This window comes from Festucalex cinctus, chromosome 13 (genome assembly GCF_051991245.1).
Source record: "Festucalex cinctus isolate MCC-2025b chromosome 13, RoL_Fcin_1.0, whole genome shotgun sequence".
Lineage (NCBI taxonomy): Eukaryota > Metazoa > Chordata > Actinopteri > Syngnathiformes > Syngnathidae > Festucalex > Festucalex cinctus.
The window spans coordinates 16886257-16908141 of record NC_135423.1 but is presented as its reverse complement, the minus strand read 5'-3'; the positions used below and the strand labels follow the sequence as shown (position 1 = coordinate 16908141).

At 39.0% G+C, this 21885-nt stretch overlaps 1 protein-coding gene across 1 annotated transcript in view; it reads right to left on the bottom strand.

Annotated features, from left to right (window-relative positions):
- LOC144033330 (cGMP-inhibited 3',5'-cyclic phosphodiesterase 3A-like) overlaps positions 1-7558 on the bottom strand; it is a 43644-nt gene extending 36086 nt beyond the window's left edge. The window contains exon 1 of the mRNA XM_077541379.1: positions 6926-7558. Coding sequence (XP_077397505.1) covers positions 6926-7384 — 459 coding nt within the window. The 5' untranslated portion in view covers positions 7385-7558. The remainder of the gene's footprint in view (positions 1-6925) is intronic.
- Positions 7559-21885: the final 14327 nt, after the last annotated feature.

Sequence of the window (21885 nt, the reverse complement as noted above, 5' to 3'; positions counted from 1 at the left end):
TCTGTCCTGCCAAGTCTATCCACGTCTTGCCAAGTCTGTCCACGTCCTGCCAAGTCTGTCCTGCCAAGTCTGTCCACGTCCTGCCAAGTCTGTCCTGCCAAGTCTGTCCACGTCCTGCCAAGTCTGTCCACGTCCTGCCAAGTCTGTCCACGTCCTGCCAAGTCTGTCCACATCCTGCCTAGTCTGTCCTGCCAAGTCTATCCACGTCTTGCCAAGTCTGTCCACGTCCTGCCAAGTCTGTCCACATCCTGCCAAGTCTGTCCACATCCTGCCTAGTCTGTCCTGCCAAGTCTATCCACGTCTTGCCAAGTCTGTCCACGTCCTGCCAAGTCTGTCCTGCCAAGTCTGTCTACGTTCTGCCAAGTCTGTCTACGTTCTGCCAAGTCTGTCCACGTCCTGCCAAGTCTGTCCACATCCTGCCTAGTCTGTCCTGCCAAGTCTATCCACGTCTTGCCAAGTCTGTCCACGTTCTGCCAAGTCTGACCACGTCAGTCCATGTCCCGCCAAGTCTGTCCACGTTCTGCCAAGTCTGTCCTGCCAAGGCTGTCCACGTCCTGCTCACGTCCGGTCCTGTCTTTTACTTGGTTATGGTCAATAAAGTTATTCCCAGTCCTCGTCCCGTCATATGTCTCTGCCATTAGGTCCATTTCCCCTCACCCACTTGCACCTCCACCCGTCATGACAGTTTTCTGTGATACAGTGTAGAAAAATGACAAAATGTAGTTTGAAGCACAAATATACTCACACAGTATGTATTTTGGTCTTGTAACATGACACCATATGTTGCTACACATCCTAATGATCTCAAAATGGGAGGTTCCTGCTTTTGATATCCTGAAGAAGGCAGAAGGTATACAGTATATTTTCTGCAAGCACCTAATCTATTATTTACTTCAAATGAAATAAAAATATCAAGGAAAAGCTTTTGCTTTGATATTTTTTTGGTGTGTCTTCCTTCAGACAGTACATTTGACGTGCCTAAGTTACTTTGATGCAAGCTGCAAGTCCGACAGATCATTATTGGTATCATTCTGGTACTTATAAGAATTGCATCATGAATATTTCAAAAGCACCTTCCTCTCAAAGAGTTTGAGAAAAGCATGTGAGGAATGACGGTACGTACTTTAAAAGAGTGATTGATGATCCATGAATGTTAAGGTTTTGTATAATTCCAGCCCCATTTGCTCTTTACAAGGTCTGCTGAAGGAATGTATCAAATTATTTAAGAGAACATTACGGATTTCACATTTATTCCATTAATTCAAACGTTGTTGGCTTCCTATCGAGCATTTAAACTCTCCAAATGTTGTGTATTTATTTGAAATGAGGAGCAATTTTCTCAGTGGTCCCTAAGGAAGCACTAATAAGCCTTGATGAACTGAGCGAGCCCTGGAAACGAGAACAGGTTGTGTGTCTCTCAGGAAATTCATTTGCGTCAAAGAGAGAATGTGGGCCTCCCCTCAAATAGACTTCTGAGCACATGTCTTTGCTTTAAAATCTTCTGAAAGTCTCCCTCCCTCCAGGCCCCCCTCTGACACAGATACTGCAAATGATGTGATGATGAGATGACGGTTATGCAACAGAGCATTGCCTTATCCGAGATCTGACCTCTATTTGTAAAGGGTCAAATATTTCAGGAAAAAAAACAAACAAAAAACATTTATTCCTGAATAGTGTTGCAATTTTCTTAAGATTGACGCACAACCTCGAAGGAATTGATGAACCTAGCTGGTAAGTATTTTTTTTTTTGTCTTTTTTTTTGTACAGACACTTTTCACTTCCTCATCAAAACATCACCAGCTACTTGGGCTTGAAACCCAGCAGATGATTGTCTGACTAGTGTGCTGTATTCGATATAGACTTTACTGCCATCCTGCCCCATCCTTTCTCAGCTGTGTGGGACAACCGGGTCCTCGGATTCGTGATAGTGCCGTAATCTGGCAAGATGTTGCTGTTTTAACGTCTGACCTTAAGTAACTCTGTTGACGACCGTCCCAACTCGCTGGCTACAGTGACCATATTTTGATTTCCAAAAAACATAACTCTCTTTTGAAGGCTTACTTGAAAAATGATTAAATAAAAGCATAAGGTTCTCAGCCCAATATTTTTTTGCCCAAGATCTACTTTTTTTTTTTTTGGGTGGGAATCAAACCAGTGCAGCAACCACATCTCCGGTTTGGAAACGCAGAGCACTCACAGTGAGCAAAATTTCCGGGTCCACCACCACAGCTCAACACCTTATTTGAATATACAGCAAATGAGATACTTAAGTAGCTGAGCTATTTTTTTCTTTATTATTATTACATATTTTTTTTTTCATCCAACACTCCTCGCAACCGACTTGGGAGCAGTCTGTGGTCTACCAGTCACTGTAACAACACGGTGGAATCCGCTTCCCATTTGTCATAAGGATGTAACGATAAGCGTGATATCGTGATAATGTGATATTAAAACTGCCAGAATATCGTCGTTGTCATGTTCACGATATTTAAATGCAACACATCTGTAAAAAAAAAAAAAAAAAAGGTCAGGTTGATTTTCATTTGTGCAGTTATAGCACCTTCTGGTAATTTTCATTAGGGATGTTTTGGCCCTTCTACGTTTAAAATCTACACTAATTGTCAGATGAAGGGGAACGTAATATGCGTGTGAACCGAGTCAATATGCGGAGGAACTCATTGTGTGCGTGCATTAACAACATAATAATAAACACACAATACTGTGCTTTTTTTTTAGTATGAGCTTCTTTTTTCTTTTTCTTTTTTTTTTTAAATATTGTGACCTTTTTTAAATATCACCAACCTCCCCACAATGTCGTGATAATTATCGCATCGTGAGCTTCATATCGTGATAATATTGTATCGTGACATTTGGATATCGTTACATCCCTAATTTGTCATGCAAAGTGTCAGTCAAATTCAACACAATAAAAAAAGTGAACACGTCCGGACAAAAGAGGATATTTGGTCACCCTAAGCTACCTCAATGAATATAGTTTCATTTGTGTAATGAACTACATCAAGCATGTCTATTATTTGTGAGCCTTGTGTTTGTTTGCCTTAAATGTACTATAGTAATCTCAATCTTGGTATATCACAGCGGTAATACAACATGTGGTATTGTGTTTTTATCTCGTTCTCCTATTACTGTACATGTGACAATGACATAGTTGCTTCAGAAGTGTATTGCACTGTTATTTCAAAGAGTAACAGATTAGTATAGTTTTCATTATACTGACTTTTTTTCTTAAAATGTCACTCGTAAAATGACTGAAGGCTTTCAGAAAGTTCGAACTAAGAAAATTCTCCGGAAACTACAGTACTACACGTCAAACCATTTAAATAATTCAACTCAATAGCAGCATGGCATCATACTCATTCATCATAACTTCATGGATATGTTTGACCAGCTACAGCTACAGAAAAACATTAATTTAATAACAAAACAAAAAATATATTCATAAATAAAACCAGCCAAGTACTGGAAATACGTTCTTCATTCCAGTCCAGTAAAGTGCCTGTATTGCCTCTGGCTTGGCAGGCTACACCAGCCGGCTTCATAAATACTGCATCAAAAATGCTTGATGAAAACCCCGCTTCTCTCAGGTATAACTGCACTCTGGAGAGCTTCATTATCTACAGGCTTGTACCAAGAACCTGGTGTACGCACAAATATTGTTAACATCTGAACCGATTTTTAAAAGGTGAAGGACCATCCATGTGCCAATACTGTATAAAGAAAATCACGATATGTGTGTTGTTATTGTTCCTGTAGTGTGTGGTGTGCTTGGAAATGACCAACAAAGTGAAGCACACACTTCCACATGATTTTTTTTCACAGACAAAAACGTACATAAAAAGACCTGAGCGAGGCAGCACTGTCAACAAATCTAAAGAGGAGAAAGAACTAGCATAAGTACCAAGTAGCAGTAGCAGTAGTGAAAAATCGGGCTAACTGTTAGCATATCAGGTGCTTGCTTTGGCAAATTCTTGCCAACTGTCTTTCGAGTTGAAAAATGTTCAAATTTTGTCACTGTCGCCAGTTCCTACAACCAATTGATGAGCTACACAACGTGCTATCCATCAACATGGAGGAGAAGAACATTTTAGCCGTGTTCGCAATTCTTTAATATGATACTTCACGCAATGATTTCAGAGATGTGAATAAAAAGGCAGCTACATGGAGGCTTGTTGGTTCTAGGCTTCATATGCTCCGTAAGTTTTCTTTAACGTTTTTGTAACATTTAAAAAAACATTAGCATCCAACTTTTTTTTTTCTTTTTTTTTTTTTAACTACAGCCCAACCGTATATAAACGTAAAATGTTAACTTCCATTTTTATTTTTGTTTCAGGCAATAACAACTGCAGATGTTCTTCCAATTCTGAACTTGAAGCGCTTTAAATTAAAAGGAAAGGGTCATGTATCAGCTCTCTTCCATTCAACATATGTCACAGTTTCAGAATATTTGACAAAGCCCCGGATATGCTCCAAAATAAGGAAAAACGGCAAAGGCTCACTGCCTCCAGTGAAGTCAAGCATCTCAAACAAATTTCTCCTCCTTAAATCAGAACATCAATGCAATTGCCGAGCAAGTTGTTGTGGTAATTGCCTGCCTTTTCCTAAATTGTTTCTATTGGCGTTTTAAAGACAGATTTATAGAACAAACATCTAGCATGCCAGGGTACATCTAATGTAGTACCTGACCTGCAAACACTTATATTCGCCAGGCTGCAAAAGCATGACTCACTGCTTATATGGGACCTGATAGGACATATAAGGACATGCTAAAGGACAACACAATGGCCTAAGCACCTGTCACTGTGTGTGTAGTTAGATTCTAATCACAATGTAAATGTAAAGCCAGGACGGTCTCGCTTTCCATCCCTTCTTTGCCATGTTGCCAACTTCTAAAGGGAATTTGTGGCTTGAATTCCTGTATTCCACACATAGCGTAACAAGCCACTTAACCACTTGCTTTTATCTGTGAGTCATTGTCAAGATGGATGGATGGATAGATACTGGAAATACATGGAAAGGGCTTGTGGTTTAGTGGTTGGTTTGATTGGCTGAAACTTAAACCCGGTTGTACTGTATACCGGTGCTTGTCAAAATTTTGTATATCCTCAACAGGTTTAATAATTTCCATAATTGCAGTGATAAAGTCGAACTTTCATAGATTATAGAATCAGGGCCCACAATTTAAGTGATTTAAAGTATTTGTTTATCTTTAAATTAATTATGTTTAGATTAGGGCTGTCAAAGTTAAAGCGTTAATAGATTAATTCATCACAGAAAAATGTTGCATTAATCACGTATTAACGCATATTAATCGCACTATTTTTTTGGACCGCACTTGAGCCTTGAACGTAACCGCGGATGGTTACATTGAAGGCTGCGCAGGTCAGTGATGAGGTCAATGCACGGCGTTTCCTACGCCTGTTGTTCCAAAATGAGCGGAGTGACTCCAGTTAGGTGTGCTCGGTGGTAAATTTCGCTTTAAAAAAACATCCCAACGGGACTTAAGATAAAACAAAAGTAATTTGCATTTAATTAATTAACAATTGTTGAATTGCACCCAATTGTTATGATGCTATTACGTTTTGAGCAATACACGCATGCATGCAATTGCGTACATGCATTTAATCAATGTTTGTAAATGACATTCAGATAATAAAATGCGTTAATGTCAAAATATTACAGTATTTTGTATTTATTTATATTATGCGAATACGCAAGTAATTTAGCTGATTAATCATGATTAATCAAAATTAAAAAGTGATTAATGAGATTAAAAATTTTAATCGTTTGACAGCACTGGTTTAGATGTTCATATTCTGTTGAAATATTTTATCTCATCATGTCTTCATACCAACTTCAGTCTTTTTTCTTCATTGGATTAAGGAAAGCAAGAATAATTTCATTTAAAATGTTATTTTTAAATATTATGTTTATTGTAATAGAGGAATTTATGACTCCATGTTCTGAGGTTGAGCAAAATAATGTTGCTCAGAAGGATTGTGCTATAACAGCAGTCTGTATGGATGTAGGCCATAGCTGATGTCATCTAACGCAAACTAGTTGAGAATGACTCAACAGCTCTTCTCTGATGTTCACTGCAAAGTAATGTGCACCATTTTGCTTCACTTGTTTCAAGATAGAAACAATAAATACATACAATCAACTGACTTCTTAACAATTCCGAATTATTATGCCCATCCAAAGTAATGAAATAGGTCACTCTGATGCTTCTTTTTTTGAATGAATGTTGTGATAACATCGACAGTTGCTCAGAACGACTCATAACACATTCAACTGTTTCACTTTCAACTCAAAATTGACATTTAAAAGCTTCTTTTACCTATTAAGATGCAACACTTAATGACAGTTAGGTGGTCAATCTGGAACATGAGCCATAATTGACTGATGAAATCCAAAACTAGCCCCACACGAAAGGCAAAAAGCACAAATGTTTATTTACCACTACACTATTAATGTAATTTTATTAAGTTGGTGAACATGTGCATCATTTCTGGTCAATGCACATGATCAATTGATGCACTGTGCCCTCTGTGCAGTGTGCACAGACACACAAAAACACAGTAGTCAACAGTAATTGTACTATTGTACAAAATGAGTCCATGAGCGCAGCAGGATGCTGATGACAAGAACAGTATGACAGAGTGGAAAATAAATATCAGGTGGGTCGCGTGTGCCAGTGGCACCCCGAAACATGGATGCCCATGATGACTCTTGATGACCAGTGATGATAATACAAACATCGTTATTGCCCGCTAGATACGTCCTGCGGGGCCACTTTGCGTAAAGGCACTACACGTGTCGCAGTTAAAACAGGCCCACGGCAGCTGGAAGGTCATAAACACACAACGATGATGGTTTAAAGGGCCACACGAACTGTACGTCTTACCTGGTCCCGTGGAATGCAAGGCAGCGAAGTCCTGCGGTGGGACTTGCTGTTGCTCTGACTATGAGCCATCATCTCCGAGGCTGCTATGGAGCTGGACCTCCGTCTCCGCTTGAAGACAGGGATGTCCTCCTCCTTCGCCCCGGTCACAGAGCCACAGCACCCCGTCCCGCTGGTCCCTGGGGCCGGCAAGAGCCGGTCAGCATACCGCGGAAGCAAAACACCCAGCAGGCAGGCCAGGTAGAGTCTTCCAGCCGGCCTGGACTGAGAGAGACTGCCGTGGAGAAGCGACACGGACACTCCCTGACCCAGTCGGACGAGCAGCGGGGTCCGGGGTGAGGAGGAGGAAGGGGGGCGGGGGCTGACTGCGCAGCGGCTTGGCTCAAAGTGGCGCACCGCTCGACGAAAAACAGCGGCAGTGCTGATGTGATGAGCAACGGCCCGACCCCAAAGAAGGCACATACGACTGTAAACACGGAGGGCGGGGAGGAGTTGGAGACGAACGCGGGCAGCCAGAACAGTCAAAAGCAGCTCCGGAGCGCATCCGGCCGCCGAATGCAGAGGAGAGCCAGAGCAGCCTCGATGATTTGTGCAGTCTGCATCCCGCAAACGGAACTTGCTGCTCCTCTGCGAGACGCTGCCGCCTGAGTGGTGGAGTAATCTCAGCCCGCCACGAGGGGCCTCCCGCGTCCGGCTACGACGGCGTGACACGTGTGCTCACCTCGCCAGGCGCTCCGACGCCGCCGCGGGGATGTTTGTCATCATGAGTGGCGCTTGATGAGCCTCTGGAGCTGTCCGCCTCCATCAGTTCACAGCGAGAGCAATGCTGCAAAATAATATATTGGAAAGTCGCTTGAGTATTCTTGTTAAGTTTAGACCCAACTGGGTCGTATTGGACCCGGTCAATTATACGTTCGCAACAAATTTTCTACTGAGTCTGTTGTAGGTAAAATAATTGTACTTGTACATTATAAAATTGTACTAGTTGTAGTGAATAGGTGCCAAACTCAAGGCCCTGGGGCCAGATCAGGCCCACCACAAAGCAAATTTTGCGCATCGACATGCTTCTTGCTAACAACAACATTGCAAATTGCCTTCACTTCCCAAATGTTGAGATATTGCAAAGCAATGTTTTGTCACCCTTCCCACTTTTAAAATTGATTGAATAATATTTCAACAAACAGTTCGTACGACCTCACATCCCAAAACTAGTTATTCATCAACTTTGTTATATATGTAATATTAGGCGATCAATCATGTATACTCTCACGCTGTTCTAGTTAACATTGTTTCGCACCACATACAGTACTATGCAAATCGTTGCCCTGGTCATCCTGGAAGGGGGATTTGTGAGGACTATGGACCTTATGATCTCGAGTGCAGTGCACTGACAAAATGTTCAAGCAACTTATCATCCATGCAGTCAAAAGTCATGATGGCTACATGTTCCCCATCTTGTCACGAGGTAGGAGGCACCAACATCATTTAAGTCAACCCAGAAGAGTATAAGATGCAAGAGCTGCTAAAAAATGAGATTAACATTTAACATGTTTCCTGATGTTTTTGTTCCTTTTGTTTCTTTCACATCATGCACACAGAACTAAGACACTTATGGACTGCCTCGTCATTTCTGACATTGTTGTCTATGATATTTGTTTTATATTTCCTGGATTACATTTCTCAAGAGCATTTTATTTAGCTTCATTTGAGGCAGGCTGGTCAAGAACATGTTAGCAGTCTTTGCCTATGTGTTTTTATGAAAAAATTTAAAATAGACAAAAATATTCTAATTAGTCACACAATTGGAACTACCATAATAGCCTACATGCTACATTATCTAGCGTCCTCCAACAGTCTGTCGTGTCCGCCAGTTAAGCAACAGTTCAAACTCCCTCATTTTCATTTGTGTTGTTTTCTTCTTCTTTAGGTGGATCTGTGCAGGATGCAGTGTATCTACAGAGACCTAAAGTTATAGAAAACATTCAGCTCACTGGCTTTAAAAAAAATAATAATCTACGTCATTAAAAAATAATTTCATCGTTGTCTTAAAAATGCCTATGTTAAAATGTTGAGCAAAAATGTTCTTGCCCCCATAATTTACAATGTAACATAACACAATATTATAAACACTTTCAAGCAGACTGAAATTTCAAAACAGTGTGTTCCCAAATTAAGGAATGACGCATAATGATAACAAATTTTAATGCTGTTATTGTTGACTAATTGGCTTTGTCATGGTGAACTATACCTTCGGGCTCTGCGCAGCAAGAGAGCAAAATGAGGAGAGGAAGTGAGTGGTAAACATTTTAACAATCTAAAAATATACTTCACTGCTGAGGACATTAAGGGGAATGTTAAAATGTTGTGATCAGATCTGAGCAGGGATAATGCCTGGCCCCCTAGTAGAGTCATCACCTTATCATGGTGGAGGGATTTGTGGGTCCCAATGATCCGACAGCGAAGTTGTCGGGGCTTCATGCAGTGAAAACAGGTCTGAGGTGAGGGACATAATGATGAAAAATACTTGGATCACGGGTCACCATGGCCCCACTCTGGAGCCACGCCTGGAGGAGGGGCTGAACCCATTGGTGGACACCAACGGTGAGAGAAAATACAAAAATACATGGAATGAGAAGGTTTGTCTGTTACCTGCTTCAGTCTGTGGTCACTGGTCAGTTTGTGTATTTGTTCTAGATATATAGAGAAATAAGATGAGCTTTCTCTCTATCCATTATTTGTGCCACTGGCAAGTATGACGGAACATAGTAAACATCCCAATTCCAGAGAGTTTTTTATTTTTTTTTTTTTTTTTTACCGAGCCACACTTAATTGTGGCAAAAAGACTTTGCATTTTGTTTACCTTAAATATGGGTAATAATACAGAGCGAATTATACATCATTTTCCTTATTTGTATGGATGGCATCCTTGTGACAACATAACCATATTAAAAATAAATGAATGTAAGGAAATAGAAGAAAATGTTTTCAGGATTGGTGCTCCCCTGCTGGTCTCAGTCCAATTTATTTGCATGCGGTTTCTCCATCTTCTGCTCACGCTTTCACTGTGGTCACCTCTGGTTGACCCTCACTCTCTCTTTGTCCGACAAACTACCAAGGCCTGCATCCACTGGGATAACAGGAAGATTGGACTACTTATCCCAAGATGCATCTAAAATCCCAGACAAACAGAAGGAATATTAATACGTAGTACAGTTCTGTCTGAGATCCTAACAGATTTACTGATGCAATACAAAACAAAAAAACAAAAAACAACACACAATTAACTATTTTTAATTTTACCAGTGTCCCAAAGATCTATTTTTAAGTAGTTTATTTATTTATTTATTTATTTATTTATTTTTATGGTAGATCATATAGGAGCCTTTGATGCAGCCTCTGAACTGCAGAGAACAGTTGAAGCAATGGTAGTTATTACAAAAACGGACAGTAGGTGGCAGTAGAGTATAAGAGATCAACCAGGGCCATGTTGCAAGCAAGCTGTTTTCCCCACAGTTTAAAACAGATTTGTGAATAATGACAAAACTTATCTAGATTCTAATGCTAATTTCTGGAAAACGGAAACAGATATATATATTTTTTAGCTGATGAACGAAGAGAATCTAGTCTGTCTTTTGGTAGGTTCCATGATTTTATAGCAATAGAACACAATATTCTGCGGTCCTTGCAAAATCAGTCAAAATCCAGTAAAACAGCCGGGAGCGAAGGGGATTGCTTCAGTGAAAATGGCTAAGAGTGAATGAGTCAAGCATAACGTCTCATTACCGTGGAGACAGCCTTCAGTCCATGAACACAGGAAGGAGGGGAGAGGTGAAAATAATAATACAGTGTGAGTTATTTGGATGTCCATGTGCAATTAAACCACAACGTCCTGCAAAAGCATCAGGGACTCTTAAATAAATACATAAATAAATTTATACATGTGTAAAGTCCCCGAGAGTGCCTCCTATCTACTTGCTTCCTGCCTGATTCTCTCAGACTGTCTGCTGCTTATCAACTTGAAACCTTCCCATTGGAGACTCTCAGACAAATGGCCGAGAGTAGACGGCAGAAAATGGACTGAATGGCAGATTTAATGTACAGCAAACCCCCAAAGGTTTCATTTTGGATTGAATTTCTGGGTAATAATCACAAGGGATTTTGAAAATAAGTAGCCATACTTTGATTATGTACTAGTACGATAATGTTAGGCGAAGCATATTAATGTACTTTATAGCCAATACATATGGCCGGGCACTTTTCAAAATTTATACTGTACAATTTAGTCTGCTCAAGCAGTGATGTACAGTAGCAGAATTTGTGGGAAAAGAGAATAACATCCTGTCAGTGTGACAGATCACATACAATGGCAAATATTTTCTCACTCCAACAAGGGCAGCGTGACGTGACGTCATGTGCTTCCCACTTTCCCCAGAGTCAATTCTATACTAAGGACGTATGTGAATCTCGCTTTTTGTTGTTTCCCGGGTTTCAGAAGGATGTTTTTATCTTTCATCTGAAGCTTTGGCTTGACCATATTCCCTTTTGGGCAATAAATGGGAATGCAGTTGTGAAATCTTGAATGAGGTATTGAAATAACTTGTGAAAACTAGACATGCATTTTTCTTGGACACAGGATTCTATTCCAACAGACATCTTTTGATTTTGTGTGTCTGTCCATTGAAAAACCTTTAATGATCTTGACATTTTGTGTTTTAGCAAGAAATGTCCTTGAAACACATAATACTGTGTCATTCCTATACCATAGCAACCCCTCGCCCATTCACTTTGTATTGGAGACAAAAACACAATACAACAAAGAAGTTGGTTTTAATGAACCAAGAACCAAATGTAGACAAACTTGAACTATGAATACAATGTCAAATATAATTGCTTTGATGGCATTGTTTCTTTATTCTGCTACTATTATCGCTGTTGTTCTGTTTCAGCTGAGCAAAGCTCAAATATTCGTACCCTTGTTTTCCTCATCACTACTGTTTTTATCATAGAAAATGTAAGGTCGGATGGATGGATGACTTTTTTTTTTTTTTTTTCATGCATCCTCATTGTCCTGTGCATACCATTATGGATTGACTAATTTCTTTCAACAAAAGCAAACACTGATGTGAGTGTATTTGTATTACTGCCGAGCAGAGCATCACATTATGCTCTCTCCGTCTGTCCATTCGCTGGAAAGCTCCCTCATGCGGGCAACTCTTATCACATGCCAGCATTGATGTCATAAGTGGCCCAATTTCTCAGCACCCGATTGGCCGATCCGCTGTGACACCGCTCTCCTCTTTGTTGTACAGTTAACAAATTCACGTCACGGTGCTAAGTGGCCTCTTCTCCCTCTCCCTTCTCTGTCTGGCTGACACTTGCCATGGTCTCCTTTTTTCTCTCCCTCTTTTCAGTCTTATGTGTATGCTGAGCTCTTCTCCAACTGCAGTATAAGGAAACATCCAGTGAGGTAGCTGGTGATTGGCTGAGACAAAGCAGCCAGTGATGCATGCAGCTGTCAGAAATGAGAACAGATCTCAATGCAAGCAGGCCTCAGCATCTGTTTGTCCGTGCATGCTGTGTGCCTTGACCCCACCATGATTACTGATGGTGAGACATTTGTGTGACCCTCCATTAATAGGTGTCATTATGGGTGCTATTTTTGGGTTGTTTTTTTTAGGATTACATGTTGTGTTTTTAGTTGTACATCTCTAGCCTTTTTCCCATAAGTAATGCATTATATTTAATAAAAACCTAATAAATGAACTAAAATGTTTCGTTCACAGTATGTGTACTCACTTTTACAACCATAATATGTCAGTTTATTTTTACTTACTGTTATCTAAAGATTTTTTTTTTAATCTAGATTTTTCATTTGTAACAGTATATTAGGTCTCATATAATATGAGAATATATGAGTCATATTTTACATCGCCTAAAACCTGGCATTTGAACAGGGGTGTGTAGACCTTTTAATAACTTTAATGTGTGTTTGTGTAAGACATTTTTCCCCAAAAAATGTTTTTTTAAAATGTTGTTCTAAAGGGTTAAGGTGCCCTGCGATTGGCTGGCAACCAGTCCAGGGTGTCCCCCGCCTACTGCCCAGAGCCAGCCGAGATAGGCGCCAGCACCCCCCGCGACCCTTGTGAGGAATAAGCGGCCAAGAAAATGGATGGATGGATGGATAAAGGGTTAAGGGCTATGCTAATGTTAATAATAGAAAGAAATGATAAAAGAAAGAAAGGATCTGCTCATGATAAACTCAGAAATTTAATGTATAGTATGCTGCAGCCAACTTTATTGCTCATTAAGTTGACAGACAGTGAGTCTCATAACATAACTTTTATTAAAGGTGAAGTCAACCTTAAGCATTTCTTGACAATAATATGTTATATGTGACCTCACTAGTCTAAACATGAGGTTCGGATTTATATTACATTTGTGGAATATGAGTTACAAAGCAGTTTTTATCCGTATGAGGGGGGCGACCATTTTGCCAATTGCTGTCGCAGGTAACGACCAATCACACCTCACCTGCTTTATGAAGCTGAGCTGTGATTGGTTCTGACCTGAGCAATTGTGATGTCATTTGCTGCTTTCTGATATTGCATATATATATATATATATATATATATATATATATATATATATATATATATATATATATATATATATTGATATACAGCTGGATTGAACCATTACCTCTCCTTTGGTGCCGGTTGGTGCGGGTTTGCTCCTCCTCCTGGGAGACCCCATGTGGCTTACATGAAGTAAGCTTGTGTGTGAGTGAGTGGTTACAAAAAAAAAAAAAAAAAAAAATACAGCTGGATTTTGCTGCTTAACTCATATTTCACTATTTTCCAGAATACCATATTTAGACTAGTGGGGCTGCATGGAACATATTATTGTCAATTTATTTTATTTTATGTTTATTTTTTGGGGGGGGGGCTTCCTCTCTACATCAGTGCCTTATATAATGCCACAGGGTTTGTCAAATAATTTTCACTTAAAGTTAGTGAGAGATCCATCCATCCATCCATCCATTTTCTTGACCGCTTATTCCTCACAAGGGTCGCGGGGGCTGCTGGCGCCTATCTCAGCTGGCTCTGGGCAGTAGGCAGGGGACACCCTGGACTGGTTGCCAACCAATCGCAGGGCACACAGAGACGAACAACCATCCACACTCACAAGCACACCTAGGGACAATTCGGAGCGCCCAATTAACCTGCCATGCATGTCTTTGGAATGTGGGAGGAGACCGGAGTACCCTGAGAAGACCCACGCGGGCACGGGGAGAACATGCAAACTCCACCCAGGAAGGTCCGAGCCTGGACTCGAACCTGAGACCTCAGAACTGGGAAGCGGACGTGCTAACCACTCGACTACCGTGCCGCCTAGTGAGAGATAATAAAGATAATTTTTGCTTCACTAGATCCATACATGCTTCACAATTAATATTGACCAAGTGTGTGTTGAGTGACCCTGTGCATTTGGACATGGAAAAAATAAAATAAAATGCACACGGTGCATCACATGGTGGACTGTTTGGCAGTCATGCATGTAAATAGTACATGCTTGGGAGGCACAAAATAACAACATGCATGAAAGAGCACAGTCAAAGCACATTTCACAAATGATGGAGATGATTATGACTTTCGCTGTCATTACACATCAAGTAATCAGTAATCACATGCTCCAATTTGATTAGCGGCATGGGAACACACAGAAGTAAAGTGTGTGCGTGGTGGTGGTGGTGCTGGAGGGGAGGGGGGGGGGGGGGGGCGTGGGGGGGTTAAATTGGAAGGGATGAAAGTGTGCTTCCAACGTCCAAAACAAAAACATGTACAGTAATCTGAATTGTCTCGTCAAAACAACATGGATTTTTTTTTTTTAAATAACTTTCTTACAAACCTGAACTTCATCCGCATTTATTGATTATCAGTTGTCATAATACAGAGGGTTTATTGAGTCATTTGTTTGCGTTTGAAACTGCTTAATTTCAAGTTCAAGTGGCTGAGCGTCTGCAGATGAGCTGGCAGCAGGATGCTCACTGAAGGAACAGGGTAATGCTGCCACCTAGAGGGATATTAAGATATATATAAGAATATTTGAAATCTAATTTCAACCATGTGGCCAATTCTCATCTCCCCAATATACAGGTAGACCTTTGGTTTGGTGTTAACAAACTATGTGTCAAACGAAATTAGGCCCATCATATTTTGCCGATATAATCTTGTCTTTGTTTCTTAATTATGAAGTGGATGTTGCATCTGGCTGCATCAAACGAGTGAATTAGTTGCAGGAACATCATGACTGCAGACTAAATGGTCAAATTATGCATAATAAAATAAAATTACACATACAATAAAATGAAATGTAAAAGTGTAGAAGTAATTGACCACAAGAGGGAGTTATATGACAAAATAAGTCATTCAAACAGGGGCAAGCTTGTATTTATTTATTTATTTATTTATTTATTTATTTATTTATTTATTTATTTTTGACAGGAGCAATTCCTACAATCAAATTGTATTTTCTAGAGTGTCAAATCACATCAAATGTTACTTCAATGTACTCTGCATATGAAGCAGGTCCAAGACCTTGTTCCTGGTATAAGAACCAGAAGAACATGTTTTTACTTTTTACTCACCATTTTCATGATTTTCGACAGTGTCGAGATCAAATAAGAAAGCTCAATCAATTTGTCTGCCTTGACAGAGGCATTAGGAATGATGACAATGATATTGCATGGTAGTATGTGTTTTTGGGCTTGAAGACTGTCACTGCATAGACACGCAAATGAATAGTTGGGCAATGGCATGGTTAGTCACATGACATGGCAGGTGGCAGTGGCTCTCAGTCTGTAATTGCTTGTTAGCAGCAGATGGGTTTGTCGATATCCCTTGAGTCCCTCAATGCCTCCTGATTATGTTATTCAAGACTTAAATGCACCTTAATGGAAAAACAAACCAAACCTCATTATTTTTATTGTATTTTATTATTACCAATTGGACGCCTCCTTCAGTTTTCTGTTTTCCTATTTACAGATAACGCAGGCTTTAATACCAGCCATCCATTGTCTTCTATTTATGCTGTCTGCAAACGTATTACGTATTTCCACATAATGTTCTTTCCTCATCATGCCATCTATTTTGTGAAGCGCTCCAGTCCCTCAGCAAAATAACCCCACCCCGTTCTTAAAACTGAATAAGTCATAACAGCTCTTAAAACGGGCACAGATTTCACACTGGGTATGTTAATTTGTGAGTAAATTGATACAAAACCATCATTATTTCAGAGTTCAGACTTTCTGTGAAACATTTATTTGTAACATAAAGTAGGTAGCTCAATAAAGGTCGGGACATATTGGATTAGAAGATAAACGTATTTATCACGGAAAGTTAAGAAACTCAGAACGCATGATAACTCTAAGGAGGGTTGAACATAATGTTGGAAAACTGTTGGGTTCAGTATGTTTTCACTATACTGCTCCAATGACCGCAGAGATTCTGGTTAATGGATGTCAGTGCAGCAAATCCATTAGCTTCAATGGCCCATACTAAGCCCATCTATCTGTATAATCACAAGGCCTTATCATGTTGTTTACAGACCAGCAGGAGAGAGGATGTCTTGGCTATTGCCTGTGGAGAGTGCAGCTCCAAGTCAACTGTTGCTCCTTTCCACCTCATTACCTTGACCTTTGTGCTACTAATTAACCTGAGGTGGGCGTAGCTAGCATCAAGTCACACAGATACGGTCAGCTTGTCTTTGTGACAAACATGCTGGCAGGATATGTCTACAAGTGTTTTCTTACATTGCATTTTACGGATGAAAAGACTTTTGTATTAAACAGGAAAGGACACTTTTCTGTGGGGAGCCAGATTGCGTCTATTCTTTACACAACAATGGGATTCATCCACCGTGGCAGTTCAATCTTAAATGAAATCCGGGATGTATTCCATTGAAAGGACAGCAAAGCATTATAACAAACTACGTTATATGGGTCAGTTGCAAAATGGAAGGCAATTCAGACAGTAACAGTTTTGAAAGACTGACTATTTATTTTTTATTTATTTTGTATGGTTTCAAGAAACAATTTGATTTGTCCAGCTCAACGAAATACCTTTTTTTTACGTGATATTTTATGTCATATTAACTCATTTGCTGCCAAAAACGTATAAATACGTTCTATTTTAAATTCTACTAGTGTCCTAAAGACGTAAGGAATATTAAAACATAGTACAGTTATGTCTGAGATCCTAACAGATTTACTGATGCAATATTTGATTTGACAATATCTAAAAAAAAAATAAAAAAAAATAAATAAATAAAAAAAAGACACAATTAACTATTTTGGATTTTACCAGTGTCCCAAAGATCTATTTTTAAGGTTTTTTTTTTTTAAATTATTATTATTATTATTTTTTTATGCTAGAGCATACAGAAGGCTTTGATGCAGCCTCTGAACTGAAGAGAACGGTTGAAGCAATGGTAGTTATTACAAAAATGGCCAGCAGGTGGCAGCAGAGTATAAGAGATCAACCAGGGCCAAACAAACTGTTTTAAACAGATTTGTGAATAATGATGAAACCTAGCTATATTCTAATGCTAAATGCTGCCAAACAGAAACATATAGAAGATAGGTAGATAGATGGGGGGGTGGGGGGGGGGGGTCTTGAATGAGTTGTAAGCAATTTGTTTTCGTTACAACTTGTAGCTAGGTAGCAGCAAATTTCACAACAAGCAGCAGTTTGCGAGTTAGCGGGCAATTGTTCCAAAAAGAAGCTTCAATCTCTTTATTGACACACCCAGTTTAAGTTTACTGTAAGATTATACATAAATATTTAAATAAACCACATCAAATTTGTCTTACCGAAGCTTGCAAGGTTAATGCTAACATAATGCAAAATGCCAAAGAGGGGCTAGCAAAACTATAGCATCAATGTTGTGGTAGGTTAGGTTTTTAAACCTTTAAGCAACTTAATTGGAGTAAACGAACAAACAGACATAATATACATTCTGATCTAAAATTAGCTTTCATACTTAGGACCATCCTCCAGAAGATGTATTGTGTCCTAATATGGGTGATCAAATTCAATGGTAATCTTGCCTTGCTTTCTACTGCAAACAAACAAGATCTGACTGGATTTGTCCAAGGGCTAGTATGTTATTAACTGCAAAACATCATCTCATCTACAGTAATGTGCATGTTGTTTGTGTAGTTGAAGAGCTTTTCCTATTCTATGAATCAATTTGGATTATTCTGGGGAAAAACAAGACCTGCAATTTTTGTACACAACAAACAACACGTCAAGATTGATCTTTATTAAATGTGGCTTTTCTTCTTCATTTAGGGGTTTGTCGTAGTAACTAGAGCAAAATAAACCATCATACTGTCACACAAAATATTGACAGTAATTCCCTGGCCCACAGCGTGACTTGAGCTTGTTTACAAAAGAGAGCGTAATCCTTAAATGGCATTGAAACTGGCATGAGTTATGGTGTGTGTGCGTGTTAGTATCCTCCTTCATACTTTTCTGACACAACATATTACAAGTCTTCTTTTGCAAATATATATAAATAATATAATAAAAGAAGACATATATATGTCTTCTTTTGCAAATATGTATGTATATATATATATATATATATATATATATATATATATATATATATATATATATATGTTTTATGGCTTCCAGATTTAAGTAATCTGAACACTATTTTGATTGGCGGATAACTGTTAATGACAAATCTTTCCATATGACAACAGATCAAAATCGCAGATTTAGAAAGATAGAAGTAGGAAAACTGTGTTCCAATGTCCATCTATACAGGCATATTTTTTGTTTTTGTTTTTTTGGAACGCAACACTTAACACATTGAGTACAAGTGTAAAAATAAAATTACTAGGGATGGGCGAGTACCGATACCAGGTATCGGTATCGGGCTGATACCAGCCTTTTTTCAAGTACTCGAGTACTCGTGACGCAGACGAGTACAAGCGACCGATGGCAGAGGGGGAAGACGTTAAGTGAGTCCTCCTTGCCTGTAACTGGCGCTAGCTTGCAGCAGTTTTTCACCAAAACTTCTCCGGTTTGGAAATATTTCAAAATTGTGAATCTTAAACTAAAAGAGCATTTTTGTGTTTTATTTTGAGCGTTAAGACTATTGAAGAGTGACTGTGCTGTTTTTTGTTTTGTTTTGTTTTTTTTGTCAAAATTAAAGGAAATATATTTGTTTAAAAATATATTTTAGTGAGTTTTTTTATTTGTCAAAATATACTACTGGTATCGGCAGTTGGTATCGGTTTCGGTGAGTACTGAGGATCTGAGTATCGGCATCGGTATGAAAAAAAGTGGTATTGAACATCCCTAATAACTACCGTTAATAGCAACTTCTAAATAAAATAAAATGCTTGTAATGCTAAGGTGATTGATGTCTCAAAAGTGCTTTGCCTGTAATCTTAGAACATAAGAAAATGAAAGCTTAACATTGAAAACAACTGACTACAAATAGAGTGGTGATGTTGGAGTTTTTTTTTTTTTTTTAATAATCGTTACACAAAAGCCACAGAAAGTCAAACAATCGCACAGTTTGTCATCTGATGCTGAACTGAGATTGTGTTCTTAAACATTCTTAGCATCTCTCTTAACGTTATGCATGAAATAACAATACAGGTTCATGTTGTCTTTCTTTGCGTCTTACAGTATATCAGTTCATTTTGTCCTGTTCTATCTTTTCTCTTCTTGTAAGTGACATTAACAGATTTGGATGTCTCCTTTGCTAAAGATAAAGGAAGATTGGTGGCCATGGATCTGGAAATATCTCATCAGTTGGAGGTATGTTAATTAACTTAATGCTGATCTGATCTCCGTTGTATATGTGTGCAAGGATATCGAGCTGAAGACACTATCAGATCATGTGCAGAAAATCTGTAACTTATATTTAACTGAGAATATCATACTACATTATTTCCCTTACCCTTTAAAGAATACTTTTTATCATTTACAGGCTGCATCTTCCCCGAACTAGATAAGTGTTGTGAAAAATAGATGGAATTTCTACACTTCAATTTCAAAAGCTAAAACAGTTGTACTATATTAGCTACATACTGAAGAAAAAGAAAAGCAGTGTATAGATGGATGGAAATCCTAATGTACAGTTTTGGAAAGTAACAAATATTTGCACAGTTAGGTTTAAAACAGAGGTCAGTCAGGGCTGTTTTGCTTGAGGCATTGTTTATACCTTCTCAACACCTTTATGTTATTCAGATTTAAAGCGACCCTAACTTCTGAATGCCTTAAACTGGAATTCATCTCTTTTGCAGACGGAGTTGTATATATGTCAACATAATCACATTTTGATCCTGAACACGCCTCACCTCCAGGCAAGTCGTGTGCTGTTTACTGTACTTTCACTGCTTGCAAAAACACAGACACATGCAAACGCATGCAAACCCATGTCAGCCACATCCTCAGAAAGCCTGCGTAACTGACTCAACCCGAGTGAGCGTCCATGATGAGGGAAACAAAGCTGCTTGGCTACAAAACAGAGACTCACTTGGAATTGGATCCAACCCAGCGTAAACTGACTTATTTATTTTGCATCTTCTGTATTTACAAAAGCGAAGCGAGATTTGACAAACGTTGCACTCCATGCTGCAAATGTCCTTTTAATGGACTTTTGTGACGTGATCTGAATTTTGCAGGTGATGATGCAATAAATGATCCAATAAAAGGCTCTGTGAACATTATGTATGCCAGTTAAGACAAACTTACTGTCCCTTGTGAGGTCATTTTACTGTCACAGTATAGTGAATCAACCTGCACTCCGGTTGAGTCTAAATAGCTTTTATTGTTACATTTAATAGTTGCCTTTCACTTTCACCAATCACCACATAAAGCCTCGGTGCTGTTGAATGAAAGGGTGGCTGCAACCTTTTTGTTGATATTTGAGGAGACATTTGCAGTTAGTTTTTTTCTCTCTGTCCTTAATATTATCTTATGTGCCTCTCTGTGGCCCAGTTCTTCTTCTATCCAAAAACACTTGCACATTTACTAATGCATGCTTGATAAGACTGATGATGACATGAGGTGTGACATGCGGCTGTTTCCTTGAGCAGCCTACGGGAATAACAGGGGAGGCTGCTGCATTCACTAGCCTGAATTTTAATGCTTAGTCTCGCTTCCTTTTGTTTCGACAAACTGTTTGTATACTTGCTTCTATTCAAATGTCGACAGAAGCACATCTGGATTTTTCCACTCAGCATGTACGTATGCTTGCTTCAACAGGCAATTTTATATAAACACATTGGCCAAATCAAGATAGATAAATATGTTGTATGGAACTCAGTAAGCACAAGATTGTGAACAAAATGAACGTGTAACTGTTCGGACAGCTATACACTGGTAACTCACATCAGAGTTCTACTTGTGGGGTTTGCATTTCAAATTTATTTTTAACACTCGACAGGAAGAGAGACGCTATTGAGGAAGTGGTTGAGTAGTGAAATGCACAAGAAGAGCACGCATGATATCACTGGCAGCTTTTGACCTTTAAAAAAGAACAGTCAGCTTGACAGATAGTTATCTAATTGGTGTCCTTCAGTCTTAACCACTATGCCAAGGCACATGAATGTGAGATATACTTGTGGCCAGTTGCCAGTGTTTATTTCGTCAATGAAAACTAACCAAAAATAATTTCGTCAACACACATTTGTCACCGGACTAAAACTAGACCCGACCAAAAACCCTCATTAATAAACAATAACTGGGACTAAATCAGTATGCGTTTTCATCGACAAATTCACAATGAAAAGGTTTAAAATACATTTAAAAAAAAGTTCATTATAGTTATAACGTAACATTAATTCAACGGCTGTAATCTTCCAACAATAATATTAATCTGACAGCTAACTAATGCTGGCTAACTTACTAGCTCATATCATGGATGTCATGTTTTGG